Source organism: Uloborus diversus, chromosome 1 (assembly GCF_026930045.1).
Source record: "Uloborus diversus isolate 005 chromosome 1, Udiv.v.3.1, whole genome shotgun sequence".
NCBI lineage: Eukaryota > Metazoa > Arthropoda > Arachnida > Araneae > Uloboridae > Uloborus > Uloborus diversus.
The window spans coordinates 171,810,532-171,834,229 of record NC_072731.1 but is presented as its reverse complement, the minus strand read 5'-3'; the positions used below and the strand labels follow the sequence as shown (position 1 = coordinate 171,834,229).

At 31.9% G+C, this 23,698-nt stretch overlaps 1 protein-coding gene across 1 annotated transcript in view; it reads right to left on the bottom strand.

Annotated features, from left to right (window-relative positions):
* Positions 1 to 23,698, bottom strand: part of LOC129233532 (NPC intracellular cholesterol transporter 1-like) — a 105,918-nt gene that overhangs the window by 15,511 nt on the left and 66,709 nt on the right. The window contains exons 21-25 of the mRNA XM_054867545.1: positions 23,463 to 23,527; positions 23,204 to 23,345; positions 21,447 to 21,678; positions 11,969 to 12,082; positions 4,905 to 5,064 (exon numbers count right to left, since the gene is read on the bottom strand). Of these exons, the coding sequence (XP_054723520.1) occupies positions 4,905 to 5,064; positions 11,969 to 12,082; positions 21,447 to 21,678; positions 23,204 to 23,345; positions 23,463 to 23,527 (713 nt within the window). The remainder of the gene's footprint in view (positions 1 to 4,904; positions 5,065 to 11,968; positions 12,083 to 21,446; positions 21,679 to 23,203; positions 23,346 to 23,462; positions 23,528 to 23,698) is intronic.

Here is a 23,698-nt window from a genome sequence, read left to right as displayed (position 1 = left end):
GCTTTCAAATAGAATTGTTGAGAATATTTCTCAAATAGACATTTTTGGCTATCAGCGATGATCAAATTATCACAACATTGTATTTAACGACGTTTTGTTACTGATGTCTTTAAATTACATGCTTTCTCTTCTGCGCTTACTTTTTTTTCAGTTCTTCTTCATAATGTTCTTCCTTTGAAATTCTTAAAGAGCGAAATACCTTATGAAACGATTCGAAGCACAGTGCGGAGTTCTGCATGGGTCGACTAGTGTAGTATATTAAGTTTTTTTTTTTCTTTTTGAAGATGTTTTCTTTTTATGGTATAAAAATGTTCTTGCTATTATAGGCTTCATATTCAACGGATTCTTTTGATATTTTGTATAGTTAATTTTTGATCCCTCAAAATGGCATCAAATTTAAAATTTAATACTGAGTTTGTGAGAAATATTCACAGTATATAAAGTTTATACTTGCGAGTGAAATATAGAACTGCAGACCTTTATAGCAATACTAGCAAATGTACCCAGCGTTGCCTGGGTCAGTAATAATTATAAGAAACAATCGCTACTTTCTTTCGTTTTCTCTCTTAACTGAAAGAACTCGAAACACATCGCTTTGACGTAATTAAAAATCGAGCTTCTTCCTTTCCCATAAAAGTAAAATAGCAATAAATATAAAGAACAAACGAATATTCAGTTAGAAACGAAAGCACGAATTTAAGCATATAAAAATTTGAAGAATTTCCAAAGTATGAACTAACAAAACAAAGATCACTAAATAAACCATGCACTTGCTTCATTTAATTAAATAGTACACACACACACAAAAAGAGAAAAAAAGCTCTCTCTCTTCTATGTTTCCCTCAGGGTGCGAAAAGTTGAGTTTCCAAATGTTTAAACAAGGCTTCACTCGATGCATGTCTTATCAGGCTCAGTCATTTCTCAAAAGATCAAAGGCGCCGCCTTGCCCGTAAGATGGCGCTGTAGTATAACCGGGGGAAATCATTTGTTTACATTAGCTAACTTATTATTTCTGCAGTAAAAAGTGATGTTTTTTCAATTTTTAACGTAAAATTTCTTTGATGATTAACCGATGTGTAGTACAGGTGAATTGATGCCGGAACGGCGTACCTGATCTGTTTTTCAAGGAAAATAAATTCCCTTTTCAGGTAAAGCTGGTACCAACTCAGTATTCAACTATTTCTCACTGGCGTTCACTTCTGGTAAAATGCATCCCTGAAGCACAGGGAACTCCAAAGCATTTTGAGCCTTGGTCTCACTTTTAGTAAGTCGGCCCCAGGGATTAGGTATAAATTTTTTGAGACATTTAATATGAGTTGATATCGAGAAGGGTTCGAACATTACTCTTCCTCTAAATTAAAAAAAAAAATAGTCTGAGAAGGAAACCTTGTTGTTTATAAATTATTTAGTATTTTACTGCATATTTAAAGGTGGTTTTTAATGGCGCAATCGTCAAGATTTCGACAATAATTGTTTTATTTTCACAATATCGGTAAGACTGTAATACATATTTGCTCTTTTGATATTATTTAGTTACAGGTACGTCGCTCAGCTTGATGAATTTTCTCTTTACCTTTATTTGGCGAAAACTGAAAAATTGCAATGACATCATCGTCGGCGAAAATTAAAAAATAAGGCAAACATTGTCGTATGTTTGCTTCTTTTTCTAATTTTACAAAATTTACACACTTTCAATTTTTACTTATGACAAGAATTTATTCTGCAGATTATGTCACATAATAATGGAGAATTGAAATTGATTTAGCGAAATATTTTAACGAGATTTCTCATATTATTTTAACATCTCGTTTTCTATTTGGCGAATTATTTTACTTTGTTTTGATTAAAAATCCGCGAAAAAAACAAAATAACATACTACTTCGAAAAATAAATAAATTCGATGATCGAAAGCATTTAAAGTTTTATTACATATAATTTTATTACCTATATATTTATTAAAAGTTTCAATAATCCTCTCAGTAAATGAAACCACCCACGAAACGACACTAAAAGTTTCAGTAAAATATAAAAAAAATCCGCTGAACAAACTATATTTGACAACAATAAAAGCTTCATTTTATTGAAACCAAAAAACCGAATACGGTGACAACAAATAAAATGAAAAATAATCGCCAAGAGTTGAAATGCATCGTGACGCACATATATGTAATTCTTTGGCGTCACAAAATTTGACAGCATTATATTTCTTGCCATTTAATATTCACATTAAAATCATGGGGGAATTATCGAGTCGCGGAACATGTGAAATTGGCGAAAACTGTTTCTTTTGCTAAAATTGTTGTCGCCAATGTTTGTTCTTTTGATACTTTGATGAAACTGTTATTGTTTTTTAATTAATTAATACATTTATCTGGCGAATTATTTTACACTTTAATTGATCCTTGGCTGAATACAGTAACATGGTTGCTTCCTAATACTGTTTAGTTTTGATTTGGCGGATTACGAAATAGCTTAATTTAATTTTCCATTTTTTTATTAATTTTTTTTTTCATTTTAATGTAACTTTTTATGCTACTTAATGGCTTTTTTTTAATTTGATCTTCAACAAATAATTGAAAAATTTGGAACTTTTCATGCTTTTTTTTGCAATAATGTATTTATGTGGCGAAGTTTCTCCCCTTTAAATTTCCTCACAATGCGTAAACATTGGAATACCATTTACTTTTTTAACAGGCTTGTTTTTATTTTTTAACTGTGATTATTATTTTTATTTATTTATTTTTTCAACAAGCAAAAGTTGTGTTCAAAAAAAAAAAAAAAAGGGGAATTTTTATTATTATTTTTTTAAAGGCTGGAATGTGTAGGTTTATAAAAATCTTTGAATGAAAAGCTGCTATGTTTTCCTTTTTTGAAATTTTTATTGGCATGTTTTTCCGGGTGAATTCATTATTGTTTCAATTTACTTTTAAATGATTTAAATTTCTTGTTTTTTAACTACAAAGTACTCCTTTTATGATATAAATTGTAATTTACAATGATCGATACTAACGATCAGTTTTATGGCAAAATTTTTATTTGATATGTTTTCTACTTACTTTTCTTTAGAAAAATTGTATCTCTATGAATTTTTTGTGCATTTTAGTAGTTCTTATTGTAAAAAAACTAAAGATATCAAATTGAGCCATTCACCATTTTCAGAATATGTTTTTAAGAAATAACTAATTTTGAATTAAACTTTAAAGTATAAGAAAAAAAAAATACTAAAAGCTCTTTGAATGTTTCCATAAATATATTTATCAACTAACAAAAATATCCGGCGTTGCCTGGGTTAGTAATAATTATGAGTAATAATCGCTACTTTCATTTGTTTTCTGTTTTAACTGATAAATATATTTATCAGTTGTGCTTGATGAAGCATATGTAATTAATTTTTGCATAATAAAACCAAAAAAAATACTTTTTCTTGATACAAATTATTAAGCATTGTTCATACATTTAATAGACAGTATGGTTTCGTCCATAAGATGTAATGTTTAATTATATAATATTACGCATTATTTCATTCAGAGTCAAATTTCCAATGTTTGTTTTTTATTAATTGGAAGCAGAAATTACCCCCCCCCCCCCCACCCAAAAAAGTAAAAATAACAGTATTTCCAAAACATTTATTCACATACGTTTTCGAACAGAAAACTTCTTTTTAAGCTCGTTTCAAATTGTTATTCAATGTATAAATTGCAATAAATGCTCACTCCTATTTATATTTATTGAAGGTTTGCAGTTACATTACTCAAATAATTTTGAAAATGCTTATTGCGAAAAGTTGGAATAATTAAACACAACATTTTTTTCATACACAGAATTTACATTGATTTGTCTTCCTCAGCTTATATTCATCTGATTTTGTTTCCAAACTTAATTTTTCTTGAAAACAAAGTTTCATATTTTTTCACTTTTTGCCTAAAATATCTTTTCAAACACTTTTCCTCAGGAAGAAAAAAAAACCACTTTTAAATTAACTCAAATACTTTTGAACTCAATTTTGAATAACTATTCTCTTTAAGAATAATCTTATCTGTTGTTATACAGTTAAAAGTTGCTACAAAATCCACCAGATGTCACTGGAGTCTGACCAGGTTTTTTGTTTGATTGATTAGTTTCATACTACAACTTTTATTGAAATGACTGAGCCTGATAAGACGCATATCAAGTGAAGCCTTGGTTTAAATGACTTTGAACTCATGTTTACTCCGGAGAAGCCTTGATTCAAATTTTCATTATGATTACTTCTAATGTTGCTGTTGTTAGGCAACAAATTTTCGAAACAATGGGTTTAATCTTTAATCTTTTGATGTGGAAATTACATGACATTTACTGTTTTCGATCACGACGTTTTTAAACCAAGTTTTTTAGAAATAAATAATAGCCTAAGTTGTTCCCTGATAATGTAGCTATCTATGGTGAAAAAATGGTTAAAATCCGTCCAGTAGTTTTGAAGTTTACCCCGGACATCCGGACAGAAGTAGCCCTTTATGTATAAAGATAAATGTCATGCTTGCTCCAGAGAGGCCTTGATTCAAAATTTAAATTATGATTACTTTTAATGTTGCTGTTGTTAGGCAACGAATTTTCGAAACAATGGGTTTAATCTTTAATCTTTTGATGTGGAAATTACATGACAGTTACTGTTTTCGATCACGACGTTTTTAAACTAAGTTTTTTAGCACTAAATTATAGCCTAAGTTGTTCCCTGATAATGTAGCTATCTATGGTGAAAAAATGGTTAAAATCCGTCCAGTAGTTTTGAAGTTTACCCCGGACATCCGGACAGAAGTAGCCCTTTATATATAAAGATAAAATCGCAGCCCTCATTTTACACATTGAAAATACACATAAACATGTAGGTTAAAATGAGCTAATTTAAAGAAAGATAAGTTGCATACCGAAAATACTCAAAAGTACAGGCAGGAATATTAAACCATGAAGAGTTCCAAAAGCTATTATTCCAAAGTACATTCTAAAATAGAATACTTGGAAAATTTGTGATTTAGCAAAAGCTAAAACAAGAATGCCACAATCTGTTAAAGTAATACCAGATAAAACCTGAAAATAAATAAATAAAACTGTAACACTAAATGTTAAACATAAATAAATAAGTAATTCACTATAGATAGATACAGTGGCTCCCAAAAGTGTTCGTACACTTTGAAATTTTTTAGTAAAACCAAAATAACTCGACACTGAATTCGAATATAAAGTCCAATATTTTTTCACGTCATTCCTATGTCATTCTAAATACAACCCATTGGTTTTTTTTCAAAATATTGACGGATCTTCTTTTTGAAATGGGTCAGAAATCGATGAGACAGAGAAATAACACGCCACAAAAGTCATCGTACACTCAAATATTTTCGAATAAATTCATGATTAAAATTATCATATGCCGTTTTATTACTATTTTTGCATTGTGTTGACCCTTATAAGTCATTTGGCTTTAATTTTTTGTTTATTTATTCCTTACTATTGTGCTTATTACTGTGAAATGGCTGGTATTCGTAAAAAACCGCAAACACCATTCAAAATTCGAATTTTTTTCCCACAGTAGTTGTAAATTGGTTTTAAATGTGTGTAAATTAGTTAATTTATTTGTTTGTATAGTAAAGTGCTTGATAAAATGCTTTAAAGAAAGGAATCGGACCGAAAACAAGGTAAGAAAAGGTCAACCGGCAAAGTTGACAAAACGTAATCGTAGATTTAAAGTTAAAATAATTATAAAAAACACACATTTGAGTACTGTAAAAGTTTCTGCAGAGTTAAATGAAACATTTTACATTTAATTTTCACCTAAAATTGTTCGCCAAGTTCTCTGCTTAGCTGGATGAAATGGGACCTCTTCCCACAGAAATTTTCTTGGTCGTGCGAAAAACAGATAGCTTACGCTTTTCGTCGCAAAATCAATGATAAATAATCTAAAAACGTTTTAGAATCACATCTTACTTAGAGATAAAGATTATTTTAACATTTTTGGTTAAATTGTATAAATGTAAGTAGAAAAAAAAATTAGGAACTTAATCTTAAGAACTTAGTTGGATCAGTTAATCAGGACGGTGGAGGTGTTTTAGTGTGAGGGTGCATATCAGCATCAGGACTTGGTAGTTTGTAATTTTTGGATGAAATAATGAATCATGCTGTTCCTTTAAATATTTTGAATCCAACTTTGAACTCTTAGCAAAAAATTTGGTTACTGGAAACAACTTTGTTTTTTATCAAGATAACGATAAGTAGCACACGGTTTTCAACGTTTGCGTCTAGTGCCTCGAAAATTGTCCTAAAGTTTTGAAAATACCCCCCCCCCCCAATCTCCAGATTTTAACTTAATGTAACGTATTTAGAGATATCTGGAGGCTAGATTACGAAAATAGGGCTTTAAAACGAAAATAGAGCTAGAAACAGTAAGACTCGAAGTGTGGTAGAACACTTACTCAGAAATTACGCAAAAAAAAGAAAGAAAAAGAATGAAATCTATTCCCAGACGTTTAAAAGGTGTTATGAATACTTTATGATATTCTACTAATTAATAACTTAATCAAAAGTTAGATTATTCAATAATATCTAGACATTTTATAAAGTGTACGAAGACTTTTGTGAGATATAATTTCCGGCACTTTTTGGTTTTTGATTTTTAAAAAAATAAGTTTTAATATTTTTTAAAAACTTTTCATGCAGTTTTGTTAAAAAATTGATGATATATCTTATAATTAAATACCTATTCCGAAATATTAATTCTAACCAATGGATTGGGGCCTATTTCGTTGAAAGTCGTAGGTGTACGAAGACTTTTGGGAGCCACTGTATGTAAGACTGTATAGTATAATTATTATAAGTTTTATATGAGCTTACCTTCGACATACACAAATGCATGGCTGCATAAAATATAGCAATAATTCTTATTAAAATCAATTTTAAGTGCTCAGTAACATTACAGAAGAAATTTAGACACAACATATTAAAAGTACCAAACTAAAAGTAATCGTGATTTTCAAAACCAATTTTTTTCCCCGATGAAATTCCCAAAGTAAACGGATAAAACTATAAAAGAATATAGAAGAATTTAATCAAGAAATATATACTAAAATCTTTCTTTTCTTTTTCTCAGTTTGCTAAATCATGATAATTTTAAGTGTTAGTAGATCTGAAATAATCTAAGTATTACTAAATTTTATTGGGAGGGGAAAAAAAAGACAAAATCAAATACTAAAGCGTTTTTTTTTCTTATTGGTAACAGAAGTGTTCAATCAGAAAAACATGCAAAAGTTTTGAAAATGACTTTTGACTTATGCAAAACAATGCACTATTACTCTTTCAGGGTTCATACTCTATTTGGATGAAAAAATTCTATGACTTTTTCATGACTTCATAAAAATCTTCATGACCTTGTTACATGAAGAGAATATAGTACTATTTAGTATCAAAATTGCCAATTTTTGTAATTGAGCTTTAGAAAAACTGCTACGTGAATGCCACTACCTCATCAAAGCACTTACTTGTAAGTGAATAAATATCGGTGTAAACATAAAAAACTAAGCTATACTGCCGTGCTAAGCGCAAAAGTGATATCTGCAGGAGAGCTCAAAATGAGAAATTCATGATTAAAGTTTTACAACTCGTTTCTTTGATTTGTGACTTCATTAAATGTTCAACTCGAGGTAGTTGTTTCGTGAATAGTTTATCTAACCTACATAAAAGCATATTTTTGTAAAAATCTTAATTTTAAATAATTGAATGCAGTTACGACAAATTTTCCTTTCGAAACCTTTTCATATACTAGATTAATTTTATCGTAAGTTACTATTACTAGGCATTTTTAGAGGTATCCGCACAGATACGACAAAAATAGCTTAGTATAACGTGCTTAACGTATCATTAAGTAATACTCTGCTTATTTGAACTTAGCTGCCGCTTTATTTTATTAACTAGCAAAAATACCCGGCGTTGCCTGGGTCAGTAATAATTGTGAGAAACAATCGCTACTTTCTTTTGTTTTCTGTTTTAACTGAAAGAACTCAAAACACACCGCTTTGACGTGATTAAAAATTGAGTTTCTTCCTTACCCATAAAAGTAAAACAGCAATAAGTATAAAGAACGAACAAATATTCATTTTGAAACAAAAGCGCAAATTAAAGCATATAAAAATTTGAAGAATTTCCAAAATATATCTAACAAAAACAAAGATCACTAAAAAATCCACGCGCTTTATTTAATTAAATAGTACACACACATACACAAACAAAGAAAAAGAATGCTCTCTACTGTCCAACCACGGATTGCATGGAATTTTCAAACGTCCAGATAAGACGAATCTATGTGAATAAGGGGGAAAAGTAAAAATTTGATGCGATTATTCCACTCATTTGGATGAGACTCTGCTTTGCAAAAGCTGACATCGGTAAAAAAATAATAGATTCGTCCGGCTGTAAAACGGATGTTTGTCTTTCCATACAATCCGTGGTCAGACAGTACTATGTTTCCCTAAGTGTGCAAAAAGTGAGTTTCCAAATGTTTAAATGACTTTAGACTCATTTTGCTCCGGAGAAGCCTTGATTCAAAATTTTCATTATAATTACTTTTAATGTTGCTGTTGTTAGGCAACGAATTTTCGAAACAATGGATTTAATCTTTAATCATTTGATGTGGAAATTCATGACATTTACTGTTTTCGATCACAACGTTTTTAAACTAAGTTTTTTAGCAATAAATTATAGCCTAAGTTGTTCCCTGATAATTTAGCTATATATGGTGAAAAAGTGGTTAAAATCCATCCAGTAGTTTTGAAGTTTACCCCGGACAGAAGTAGCCCTTTATGTATAAAGATACAAATCTAAAAAAATCTACCTTTTGAAAAATACAATTTTCAAAATTTCAGACAGTTAAAACTGTATATATAAACCTTATAATTTTGTGTTCTTTATATTCAAAGAATGTGTTGGTGCTATCATTTTTAATGTTTTATTTTCTAGATTCGTTTATACCCAGCATGAAGATGATTTTGACAGCAGACGATACTTAAATAGAAATATAGTTGGTCGTAGAATGAAATGCGTTTTTTTTTGTATTAAAGAATTACAAATAAATGTTTTACATGGTTTTCATTTTTTAGAATTTGCATTTTAAATAAAAAAAAGCTGATTATTTACTTGAACATTTACGGAAAGTTGAATTAGTTTTTATTATCGACCAATATCAACTATTCAACGGTAAACTAATTTTAGTACTCTCATACAATAAACTGCAACTTTATTAAATATGCTGCTTTAATAAGGTATAAAAGTCGTATCTACAAATTACTAAGGAAAAAAATGGTAACTGCGCAGATACTATTTTAATGGCTTAGTATTTGTCACTTACATTCAAATTGCATTAGCAAACTATGCAAAATATGCAGTTACGACTTTGTTTTGAAGTTTTTTTTTATATTCTGCGTTTGCAAATCGCCAATAAACTTGAGATTTAGGTAAATTAAATTACTAACAACCGCCTAGTGGCAATAACTCAATTTTAATAAAATGTGCAAATACCACATCTGTGCTTAGCACGGCAGTATACTTGTTTGTATATGAAATACACCGCTAACTCAGTCAATTCCAGCCGAGGACTGCAGTTTCGTGCTTATTAGCACTCATCAGCTCGGCATAGGAGTGACTGAGCTGGAGGTGGAAAACCTCTTAAGGAAGCCTAGTGCTAATAAGCACGAAACTGCAGTTCTCGGCTGGAATGGACTGAGTTGGCGGTGTATTTCATGTATTTCTGCCTTAACCCCGGCTAAAGGGCGGTAACTTACAGAATATACCTGCCTTGCCTTCAATATTCGAGTTGAACCGAACCATTGTTTTGGTCACTCGTCTGGTCCGTGCTAATTCTGTATTAGCTACCAGTTTGTTTGGCAGTCTAGGCTTCCTTAAGAGGTTTTCCACCTCCAGCTCAGTCACTCCTGTGCCGGGCTGATGAGTGCTAATAAGCACGAAACTGCAGTCCTCGGCTGGAATTGACTGAGTTGGCGGGGTATTTCATATATTTCTGCCTTAACCCTGGCTAAAGGGCAGTAACGTAAAAATACAGTGGATGGAATATAATGATGCTTAAATATCTAATATTTTTTTTACAAACAGGAATGATAACGAATAGGACAAAGGTTGAATAAGTCATTAACAAAGTTTCAATAAATTTGCTTCGAAAATTGCCATTTAATGTCAACAGTGCATTTATTCATCCACATAACTTGACAATATTTTGTTTCTTTAAAGTAAAACCACAATCTTTAATAAAATTATGTTTCTAAATCAGATATTTATATTAAAGAAAAACATTAAGTAGTGAATACATTTTCTGATTCAAATGAACTTGCTTATTTATTTGCACATTTTCAAATGCATATAGTGATGTGGATCGGGTAAATACCCAGCGGGTAGGTAAATATTTTTTGATAATTTACCCAAGGCCTGGGTAAATACCCAAAAACTGGGAATTTAAAAAAAATGCAAAAAGTGAATGGGATTTTTTAAAAAAAAATCTAAATGTGAAATAATTGGTAAAACTGATACATGGATATGTATTACACAGTTTATAATATTTTTTATTGGAAGACTTCATGAAATTTTGAAAGAAACATATCGTGAACCAAAGAATCTTTCTTTTCAATGTCATAGTTGGAGAAGATGTTTGCTTTATTTTGTTACCAGTTAAGCTTAACCAGTTAAGCTATTTACTTTTTATAGAATGGGTTTTTATATCTGAAATTTGGCTATCAAAACAGATTAGGCATATCCAACGCATTTAATGTGAATATCATATTAGATTGCTAAGTTGTTTCACACAATAATTCTTTAAATATGTGATTAAAATACAATTTTTGGGCAAAAAATTATAGTTTTGTATATGGTTGGTTATACAAGGTGTATTCCGAAAGTAATGCAATGGTTTTTTCCAGGCCTCTTTTATTGGTCGGAGTATAATCGAACTACTAGGTTTAGGTGGGGAGACCCTAAGGTTTTCCGGAAAACCAGTCTCAGGGTTTTCTGAGCTGTGGAAGTGGCCAGACCTAAGTTAATGTTAACCTCTGCGCATCGACGGTGTCATGGGAAAAATGGTACGTGTTTAAGTTTTGTTGCTTAACCAACAAAATCTCTTGAGGAGAATAACAAAATGATTCGTGAGGCTAACGGGGACTCTTCTCTGTCCTATTCACAAGTTTTGAAGTGATTAAAGGCCTCTAAAGAGGGCCAGGAAGAGGTTCAAGATGAACAACCCTCTGGGCGGCCGTCAACCAGCAAAACCGACAACAATGTGGCTTGTGTTCCTCAATTATTAAACCTTGACCCTCGATTGATGATCAAGATGGTTGCAAATGAGCTGAACATGTTTTCTACTGCTGTGTTTCGCCTTACTCAAGATTTGGCGATGAGAAAAGTGTGAGGAAGTTTGTGCCAAAGCACCTTGCCATGACGTGCTGCAAATCTGCGAGTTCCTGGCTAAACACTAGGTGAAAACGCTGTCCCAGCCCCCTTTAGTCCTGATGTCGCTCCCCGTGAAATGAGACCAATCCAAAAGTTTTCTTTGTGGACCACAGATTGAAAATCACTGCTCTAGAGTAGATAACAGTATTACTGGAAAGTTGACAAGACTATGACGGAAGCATTATTAGAGTTACACTAATGTTACACAAAATAAACCTGTGCTACAGAATTCCTTCAAAACATAAACGTACGTAAGCAGCTATAATGCTGATTACGTACTACCAGTGCCTAGTACTGTAAGGGTAAAACTGAAGTTTCAGTTTTTTTGCAAAATTTCCTGATTATACCCGATTTTTCAGACAAGTTGTCCCTGTCTGTCTAACGACAATTGATGAATAGACCTCCTCCATCCTCAAAAAACTATAAATTGATACTTTCCTTCTTTTGGAGATTTTATAAAAAAATACAAAGGAAATCAAAATGCATTTATACTTACTGATGTTCCCATTTGCGATAAAGCATCTTGAGCACGGAGAACTTTAGTTTTCTTCTCACTTAGAGCAAAACTTCTTGTCAAATGGGAACAAAATTCCACTGAAATTCCAACACCCTAAAGTATAACAGACATTAATAATGAAAACTCAAGTTTTTAAAAAGAAATGAATCACTCATAATTAGCTTAATCATTCACACACATATATAAGAATAAATCAGTCGAAGATTTTTGATGATATTAATTAAAATTGCACACACACATAAACAATACTTTACAAATTTGATAAATATTTAATCTTAGGTTATGTGTGTGTGTAATATATAAACTAAACACACACATGAACAATACTTGACAAAATTTGATAAATATTTAATCATACTTATTAATTGAAAATTAACGTAGCTAACTACTGATGATCATAAACATATTATGTTCTTCTTAAGCCATTCAACAAGTATACAATGCAGGGATGAGAGTGGTCAGACAGCAAAAAGGAGGAAATCCAAAAAAAATTCGTAAAAGGGATGGTATTCAAAACCGCATCAAAAAAGAATCTGCAAGCCATGATATTCAAAAATTCAACAAAAAGTGGCTAACTTATCAATTTTGATTGATTTAACTTATCAATGTATTTAAATAAGTTACAGTCGAACCTGTCTATCTCGAACCTGCTTGTCTCGAAAACCTGCCTATCTCAAAATTTTTTAATTTCCCTGAATTTTCAGCCAAAATTTAATGTATTTTCCATATTTATCTCGAAAAAAAAACCCCCGAATACCTCCATATCTCGAATTCCAGCAATGCTGACATTTTCGAATTCAAAGTCCAGCAATCTTCAAAACAGCAAACAACTTTCCTTAAACACAGAAAACAGTAGCACTATTCTCAATGGCAGGGGAAAAAAAGGAGAAATGCACCTAGGAATTATTTTTTTCAGGAAGACTAACGAAAGGACAGTCATTTCGAGGACTTTCTCGGAAGCAGAGCAGAGGGCAGAGAATGGGACAATGAGGAGAGGGCTGGTCTTGACAGATTTGACGTGTGGGGTGACTTTTTCAAGTTCATAGTTTAAGGTCATTCAAATTAAAACCCGTTTCATTATCTGTTATCTGGTTTAGGTACTGATCCGTGAGTAATCTCTTGCTTGAAGTTGGGATTGCGTAGAAAACCAAGATGATAGGCGTGAAAAGAAAGCTAAAGATTTTTTTCAAATGATGAAAAAGTTAAATTTCTAGAATTTTTGGACGGCAATCCATTAATGAAGAAAACTGAAATTGCCGCCAAGTTAAGTATTCACAATAGGGCAAGAAGGGTTTTCAGCCATTGCCAACCTTAATAGAGAATATTTGAATCTAAAAAAAATCAGGCACCGAAAAGCAATAAAAGACTACATATTTTGCTTGCAAAAGGTATGCTTAAAATTTCATTGCTGTCAAAATGATTCCTTAAACTTGCAATAAAGTGCTTAGCATAAAATAGTAAAATAAATACCTAACAAAACTTTTACGGAAGAATTTGAACATTTCGCATGTTTAGTCTTTGGTACAAAATTCAAAGATTTTCATCATCAGATTCCAAATTTCAATAAGTTTCTCAAAACCTCCGTATCTCGAAATTTTTTTCCATCCCGTGAAATTCGAGATAGACAGGTTCGACTGTATAAGTAATAATTTTATACAATTTGCTGCAATGTACCATTTCTTGCAAGAGCATTTATTCCTAAATAAATCTAAATTTTGAAAAAGAGGCAACAATTTCTAACCCCTGATTCCTTGAACAAAGGGTTGGGGGAGCCAGAGGTCAATCTTGGTTGCATCGCACAATAGCGTAACTTTTCATATTTTTTAAAAAGAAAAATACATTTTTTGTCATTAAAAACATTTGAGTACATAGTGTTAAACGAGTGAGAACATAAATTTTAAAATTAGGTCTGTTTTTAAAGTAAAAATTTACAAGAGAAAGAAAAATCCAAATTTTTTTTTATGCGGTAGAACATACTTTTCATAGTAAGAATAGAAAATAAATTAGTACATACAGTGAAGTATCGCTTATACGTTTTTGAAGGGACTGCACGAAAAAAGTGTACAAATGAAAAAACGTATAATAGGTACAGGTTAATGTGTATTAGATTCTGCAAGGAACAATTTTAAAAACGTATAATTTATAAAAACGTATAAAAGAGAAATGCATAAACGGTGCTTCACTGTTTGTATATAAACGATTAGTTATCTTTTTCCTTGTATTGGAACCCAAAATTTGTTTTTAAAAACTTCCTAATATGATTTCGGAATCAAAAGAACGACTTGCAGCTGCCTCATTTAATCATGAAATCTCAAAACTTTTAACAGGCTGTAAAGCCTAAACCATTTGAGATTCACCGTAGACATTTTTACACTTTCTTAAATGCACAAAAAAAGCAACCATGCCCTTTCAATAAAATTCGAGACTGGGAGCTAAGGCACATTTTTTGATTGACTTTTGCATTTTTTCTAAAATAAATTAAAGAAATAAAAATATTATTGAAATGATGAATAAAAAAGCAGATATAAGGTAGCACCTAGTAAAAAACCACTCAACATTATAAATAATTGAAATACATGCAGGATGCAAAAAGATTGAAATCTCAAACGAGGCAAGCAACTTCCTGCGCAGCATGTGTTTGACGTCGTTGGCATGATTTTAAACATACATTTTTGGCAGATATTGAGGAGGGTGAAGATTTGCAAGGAAAAGATAGAAAAAAATAAGAAATCAGGGCCAGAAAGTTTTAGAAAATTGTAATTTTTTTTCTTGATTTTTGAGAAAAATAAGTTTTTAAACAGGCAAAAAAAGGAGGAAAAGTTTTAAAAGCCAACAGAAAAAGTCGGAATTCTGGCAAAAGCTGGAAAAATCTCATATCTGACAATGGTTTGATTCAGACACTGACAGCACATGCATTGGTAAAGAGCCTGTAAATCACAGCAGAGTTTTAAAAATCCTGGGTTTTCTTTGAAAAGTAACCTGAATTTATTAATGGATCTTAAAATGATTTAGAAAAATAATAATAATAATTTGCCATGACACTGATTTCATTTATTCACCCATGTAATGGCCTACTATACACTGAAATAATCCAATTTAAGTGTCATTCTACTAGACCTTTCATTCTCCATTAATTCAGTATAAGCTTTCTTGGCTTTTAATTTTATAATAGGCTCCAAAGCAAAATACTACTGAATTTGCGCCGTACGTCCCAGAACAGATGCCTGAGCTGCAGAACAATTCTGTTCAAATGTGAGAGAAACCTCTGAAAAAAAAATAAAATTTTCCTTTCATACTCTTGTATGAAACGGGGGTTTTGGTTTTGGAACCACGATTTGTGGGAAAGGTCACGCCTCTACATGTGCAGTGCTTGAAATACTCGCAGAACAATTTTAGTCTTATGATTTTACGTTGCAGAACCTCACAAAGTATTCTGCTTTGGGGACAGGTTTTCAGCTTTGACAACTTTAAATACAACTTCCATAGGTGTACGAGTAGTATTACAGTTAAGTTACATCAAATATGTCTAAAAAGAAGCAACAGATTTCAAATGCATAAATTAAGACACTTTAATGATTTAAAAACTACACTGGTGGACAACTGCTAAGGACAAATGGCAATAGCAGCGTTAGCAACCACAAAATGGAAAGCAAGGAAATACGGAAATCAGCATAAGTTCGAAACGGGACACAATAAGATGTGTTGTGGGTATGCAAATTTTAGACTCACGACATTGCTGGTCAAGTGATAGCGCTGATAAGCAATGTAAAGGATTAGGCGTGTGATGACCATTGTTGTTCAAAAGCAAAGTTGGACGGGAAAGAATCAACTGACGAACTTGTATTTTTCAGTATGTCTTCCCGACATCCCTTAGATGATTTTATGGGTGGCCGTGTGGTTGGCAACATCGAAGGGGGGCAGAAAAATTTGAATGTTGCCAGAAAGTTTGACGTCAGCCACAGGGTTGTTTCTAGAGTTTGGAAATCATTTCAAACAAATGGAATGTGCAGCAAATATCACAAGGGAGGTCGTCAGCAGAAGATTGGTACTTGGTTCTAGCAACGAAAAGGAAATATCCCGAAAAACTGTAGCCAGACGTTTGAATGCAGTAAGACTGCATTCAAGCCTGTCAGCTTGTTTTGCACATATCTTTGTCTACAGGTCAGTGTTTTGCTTATTTGCAATGCTGTCTTCAGCATCGCATTTGGAGAGAAGTTGACTGTGCTTGTTTACTATTCTCAGATGAAAGCAGGTTTAGTCTGTCATCTAATAGTGGACGATAACTAACCTCACTCTCTTTCCGCGTCGCAAGGGCTGCCATCTGGCGATATGTTAGCAAGTTCAATTATAGAAATATATCATGAAAATGGAAACAATTACATTTTAGATTGTTCGTACAATCAGAACGTATATCAGAAATATAAATGAATAAATAAGTTTTACTGCAAAGCATAGCTTTTAGAAATGTAAATATCGTCACACTAATAATATAAAGCTGTAGAGTTTGTTATTGGATGCGCCAATCTCAGGAACTACTGCTTCGGATTGAAAAATTATTTTTGTGTTAAAGTCCAAGTTATTGAGGAAGGCGATAGGTTATATAACATCACGCTATGACTAATAGGAGTGGAGCAGCAATCAATTGAAATAAAATCCACAATATTGTATGATGCATTATTTATTGCTTAATGAAGAGAATCTGAATATGCAATCGTATCTCAATCGGATAGGCACCGGGCTCGTGATGCTTTTATCTAGGGTTTGCATCTGGCTGCCGACGGGGAGAGTTTTAGCGTTCTGTTTTATTAAAGTTACCGATAATATCATGTAAATTTTTAATTTAAAGGTTTTCAATTATTTTTAATTGAAAATTTTTTTTCGGTTTTCTTATTTGTCGGAAAATGCCGATGAACAAGGGTGTAATTTTATATCATAGCATGACATACTTAAAATACTTTTTACATATCTTGTTGTCTTATTAACGCGGGTGAAACGGCCATGCACAGCTAAAAATAAATAAAGGAAAGTGTGCTAAAACCTGTTTCGGAGTTATAAGGAACCTCTTTCTCCTTTCAAAAAAGATTTCTCCGGGACTTCAAAACACCGATCTGGAAGGTTTTGCAATCATTTTATACTTATTTATTTGTTAATTTTCATTTTTACTTTAAGGAAAAAATTCCAGCTTTATATTTTTAAGATATTTACATTATTAAAAGCTATGCTTTTTAGTAAAACTTATTTGTTTTTATATTTCTGCTGCATGTTCCTTGTAGTGTTATTAATATTATTTTTTAATTAATGTTGTGAGAAAATTTTAAAATATCATGAAATAAATTCTTTTTGTATTTTTGTGTTATGAGTTTTTGTTAATCATTTTACAACGTTTGATATTTTTCATGGCTACGAACAATCTAAAATGTAATTGTTTTTATTCTAATGATTTATTTCTGAAATTGTTCATTGTACAAGAAAGTGAACAGTGAAAAACAAAAGTTCATTTTCCATTTTCATTACTTTTAAATTTTGGTAATGTCCCCCCCCTTTCGCGTCACCCAACTTTGCACGATCTACCTCGAAAATAAAAGTTACATCAAGTGACGTGTGTTTAACAAGCCAGGCTTGAACAAAAAAAATGTAAAATTTCTTGAGATTGTAGAAAATTAAATAATAATGAAAAATTTTAAATTCCCCGATTGCAGGAAAAGTCGGAATTTTATTTGTTCATATTCTTAGGGAAAAGAATGACAACATATCTTTCTTCTTAATGATTTCCTTCATGCTACAAATTTTAATAAAAGCATTGTTCAACGATGACTGTTATCAACAATGGATTTCTATTTGAATGCTTACCTGCAGTTATCATGTAATTAGTCAAAACCAGTTATTATTCACGTTCCAATTACCTTAGAACATTGGAACAAATTTTATCTGATGCAGAAAATTAGACTGGTTTCCATGGATATTTTATTTTAGTTTTTGCGAGCCTTTTTTCATCTTTCATATAAAAGAAAAACGCCCGTTTCTGATCCTAAAACTAAAATTCGATGAGTTCGGTACGTTTCGTTTCTAGCGTTTGTAGTCCCCCTCCCCACCCCCTATGTTCCTTCTCGGGCCATTTGGGGCCCCTAAAGAACGGGGGCCATAGGCTATGGCCTTCAGCAATAATCAGGCCCTGTGTATAGGGAACATACACACATTTATATTCTTTGTTTTATGAATATCCTTATGTCACAGTTGAACATTAATTTTGTAATGATTTATAAAAATCTTGAATGAACTTAAACATCCAGCTAGCAAATTTTTTTTGATTTCAACAGAAGTTCTCCTTTTTTCGCTGTAAAAAAATTAAGATCTTTCTTCCCTAATTGATCATTTTCGTATTCGAAAAATAATTATAACAAAACATTTCAGTCAATATTTTTTCGGCAATTTTGCAATCAACTATAATAAAATAGAAGTTGTTCTACCAGATAACAGCAGCACGAGTTTTTGAAGCGGAATCGCACTGAAACTAACATACCGTCTCTTCCCTTCGCTGAATAAAAAAAGACAAAAAGCGTTCTTCCTTAATTGAATACTTTTGTACTCGCAAAAAAGTTTCAACAAAATTCCAGTCAATATTTTTTCCGCTAATTATGCAATCAACTATAATAAATTAGAAGTTAACTTGCTGTTCTATCACTAGATGGCAGCACAAGCATTTGTCGCGGAAGAGACTGCAATTAGGGAATCGTAAAACAAACACCAGTCTGCAACATGGCCACTTGTGGCAGACTGGTATTTGTTTTAACTTGCTCAAGTCAGACTCTCACTGTCTCCACAAGCATTCATTCAGTGCCTAGAGAGCTTGCAAACAAGTAGTGTTTTAAATTTTATTACTGTTTTAAGTTATCCATTCTATAATGTAAAATAGTTGTGATACCTTGCATAAAACAATTATTACTTTAAACTTCAGTGTTTCTAGTGTGTTTTAATAGCTAATTCAATCTATGATTAAAACTTGTAACTAAAAAGCAAATTTTTAGAAAATATGGAAACTAGTGAAAACTGCAGTACAGTGGTATGAGTTCAGTGTTGTAATCCATTGAAGAAAACAAATCATCGTGTTCGAGATAGAAAAAAAACTGAGAAATGTAACATCTTGGATGACAGTTTCATTTCCAAATACTTGATGGCTCCGTTATTTGTGATCAGTGTAGAAAAGACCTAACTAAGTTAAAAAATACAGTGCCTATTCATGAAAAAAAAAATCCGAAAATTCTTGAAGATTTTTGTGAGTTAGATGAATGTTCCAGACAAAGATTCAGACTTTTCAACAAGTTCAGTGATTGTTCAGACACTAAATTATTCACTTCAAGAATTAGGTGAGTACTGATTGATAAGAAGAAAATATCTTCCAAGCACTATGCTACGATTAAAGAAAAAAAATCTTCATCTATGAAACGTAAACCCTTTGCTGCTGCTGAAAATTCTTCATCAGATAATGATATTGAAATTGACCAATCGGTTCTTCAAAATCTGAAAACCAACTTTTTGAATTGTGCAAATAGAACAAAAAAGATTATGATTCTCACATGTTTACCCGAGAAACGGAATATTAGGAAGATAATGTGTGAGTTTAATGCTCCAAATTACTTAGTTTAACAGTCAAAACAACTTTTAAAAGACTATTTCATAAGCATAATTTAATATACTCAAGTGATTTTTCATAAAATCTTACATCACTATATTAAAATTATTATTATTTGTGTGTTTAAAACTGGGTATTGATGAAAAACAAGAGTCAGTAATAATTTTTTTAACATAGATTCCATTACCATCCCATCATTATACTTTGCATGGTAGTTTATGAAAGGAATATCTATTTATAGAATTTTTTTGAAAATTTTAAAAGTGGTACTTTTTAAAAAATATCAAAATAAAAAAAATTATTTGCATTAAAAAAAAGTTTTTGCAACAACCTATGGCATGTTTCATGTCTATGAAAACAGCATTAAAAAAGCTACAAAATGACACCTGTTCCACCTCTCTAACTCAATTTTGACAGCTTTTATAGCAATTTGAAAATTGTTCGTTCTTCGTACTTTCACGATTTTTTAAAAACTTCACAAGGCTATACACAAGAAACTATTTAAGATAAAAATTTGAAATTTTTTTTTTATTCTCTATGCCTACTATATGAGTGCCAAATCTTATTAAAATCTGAAGGGTTGAGGTAAAATGGGTATGTTGAGTTGACATGGAATGACTCAACCCGGTTATCCATGACTGACGAAGAATGGGATAAATTATCCGAACAGTTGCTTTATAATGTTGTGTAAAGCATAACATGACGTGTGGAAGCTTGCATTGCTCTCCATGGTAGCCATATCTCACATTGACATCTTACCCCAAAACGCCTGGGGGTGGTAATTACATTTATTCACTTTTAAGTATTCAGCCCAAAATAACCGTTTTGTCCTTTGGACACTTTGCAACACCTTCTCGATTTCAGAGCACAATAAATTATCGTGATTACAATGGTCTAGAGTTCTGGCATTAGTTTATTTCACTTGGCATCGAATTACACTTACTTTTTTATGCGCTACATAGCCCATTGGAATCTGTCCTTAGCAATTGTCCACCAGAGTATTAGCATGTCTTCAGCTAATAGGTATAGCAGTAAGTTTTTCAAAAATGCAAAAGTAAATGTTGGGGGATTCAAACTTCACCATGCAGTAAGATTGAAAGTTGGTTTAGTTGAACAAAAACACATCAATACAGTATTTACGTTCTTCTCCTGATCTTCCTGTTTATGATTTTCAGCTAGTTTTTTTAAAACTAAAGGATTCATTGTTTTCATGCTGAAAATGAGTTTGATGCGCAAACACATTTTTAACTGATTTCATGAAACAGATTTCTTAAAGCTATAAATTTGTCTAAAAAAATGGAAACATATGGTAATTTTGAAAACTCATAAAAATTTGGTAAGTTTAACTTATGTAATGTGGGCAGTGGCGTCACTACGGAAGGGGTGGGGCGGTTGGCCCCAGGGAGTCACCCGTCGGGGGGGGGGGGGTGACTACCAAAGTGGAATTGCAAGTTTCTGAAAAATATGAGGTTGAAACGCATTTTTGAGCCTACAAATTTGAAAAATTTTGTGGGGAAATGCCCCGGAACATCCCTCACTCCACCCCAAGTCGTGGGGTGAATACTATACTCAGGATTAGGTTCACATTGTCAGTACTTAGCCTGAAAATTGCATATCATGCTTACATAGAATATTAATTTTTTTTTTTTTTTTTTGACGTTTGTGTATGTGGGGGGGGGGGAGGGGTGACACCACAAATTGCTGCCCTGGGTGTCCCCCATGCTAGGTACGCCACTGAATGTAGGCCAAAACTCAAAATTTTGAAGTGAAACATATTCTGCATTTGTAAGAAAGAATCAATAGTAACGTCATACAAAGAAAACTTACCACAACCAAATTTACAAGAGAAACAGCGTTTAGAGAAATATTCCACCAGTACATCAGGCCCATGAGATTGAAAACAATCATAATGACCGTAAATGTCACAATGACTGAAGAATGTATGTCAAGTCCTAACAAAAGGAAGGTAGCAGCAAATATAGCAGCAGTTGATAATCCAATACTTTTCAATGTATCCGGCCACATTGTGAGATACTGCTCATAATAAACATGGACCAAACTAAAAATAAATTAATATAGAATAAATGACCTACAGAAGTTATTTAACAATTCTTTAAAATCAAAAACTTTGCAATTGAATGCTTCTAGTCACTTTGTTTTCTTTTTTGATACTCTTTTCTTATATGTTACTAGAAATAACATAATAGCTTTCCCTTTCATCTATTTCAATGGCAGATATTGTAAATTCTTGAAAATATTTCTGCGTTTATTTCAATATTTTTAGTGGTGTCACGGCTTAAACTGTCAAAAGACGAATAGCCAATCTGGATAATGTGCATAAGCATGCAGTTCTACACATAGCTACAGCCAGTTACAAAATGAACTAGTAAGAATGTTACATCTGATAATGATAAATACACAGAATACCTGCCTTTGTACGATAGCTAGCAAGCCATAAAGCAGTATTAAAAGAACGAAAGTTAAACAACACGATCATGGCATTTTCTGTTGAAAGTGTGAAATGATTGTTTCTAAATGGTGATAGATATTATTCACCTGCATACTTTTTCATTTAGATCCATTTTTATTTTTAATCTGTTCTAATGCGTAAACATAGTGGTATATTAGAAATACAATTGGTCATGCTTTTGAAGTTAGTTATTTCTTCTGTGAAATTATCTATAAAACACCAAAAGCTGTAAAACACACACACACACACACAAAAAAAAAATCTGTAATCCACTTCAAAAAATATTTAAGATTGACACAATCAGAGTGGCTAATCACAAAGCAGTTAAATTTTTAAATAACATATGAAGCAGTAAGAAGCAAAGGGTGTAAGTGATTGTAAGTGGACATTTTCAAGTTTTGAGTAAAACACGTTTAATGTCCAAGGTAGGCTTTGATTGAATTTTTTTTCGGAATCTTGCTAGTACTATCTCTTGCTCCAAGACAGATAAGAAGATTCTCCTGCTATTTGTGCTAGTTATCTCCAAATTTGTAATTTTGCCACTTCAGTGGCGCAGCAAAGGTGGGGGGGGGGGGTTGAAAATACCCCCCAGAGGCATTGGTTTCAACATAAATGCAAATTCTAATACCGTAGTTTATGCATATGAAAGATCTGTATTGATTTAAAAAAAAAACCCTTCAGATTGCAATTCTGGTCAAAAAATCCTCTCCAGAAGGTAGTTTAATTTAAATTTAAAAAAAAAAACCTTCCAGAAAGTAATTTTGGTCAAAAAAAAAAAAAAACTCCAAAAGGTATTTTTGATTTTAAAAGAATCCCTCCAGAGGGTATTTCTGGCTGCGCTGGTGTGCCACTTATATCCCTTTGCTTCTCACTGCCTCATTTAGTCAATTTCCAAATAGCAACTATAAACCAGGTCATTATGACAAGTTACAGGAGCTTTATTTCAAAAAACTTAAACACTTCTTATACCAAATCTTTTTTAAAACCACAAGAGAGAAAAGCAAACACACTAACTCTTTCAGATGGTTTTAAGAATAATTCACTCAGCAAAATGATTTCATTCAACAGTTATTTCATCTTTCAGAAGAAAAAAAATAAAAGTAGGATATACTACCTATAAGGAAACACTTGAGCATTGGGATCTTGAGATGCAATGGAAGTAGTTAGATTTTCTGAAATTTTTCGTGACCAATCCAAAGCTTCATAAAAATCCCTTGATGATTTTAAAACTGAATGGTATGTCATGAAATTTGTAGCTAAGTGCAAAGATAAGTATTCAATTTTTATTCAGTAATTAAAAAATAATAATCATAATAATTATTACACTAAAAATAAATAAAGAAAGGAGGGGGAAAAAGATTATTTAAATTTACCTCCAATGCTGTTGTCACTTCCATTAGATAACAGTTCAACAGCAGAACCAAACATGGCTTTCCCCCTTAAAAAATGATTATATTTCACTTATTACTTTCACATATTATTATAATATGTAAATGCGGAACTTCTATCAAAACAATGCAAAATTTTATAATAGACAAAAGCATTCACAGCCTGAGTAAAAACTTTAAGGCCAGTATAATTTTCTTTGAAAAAAGGAAAATGAAATGAA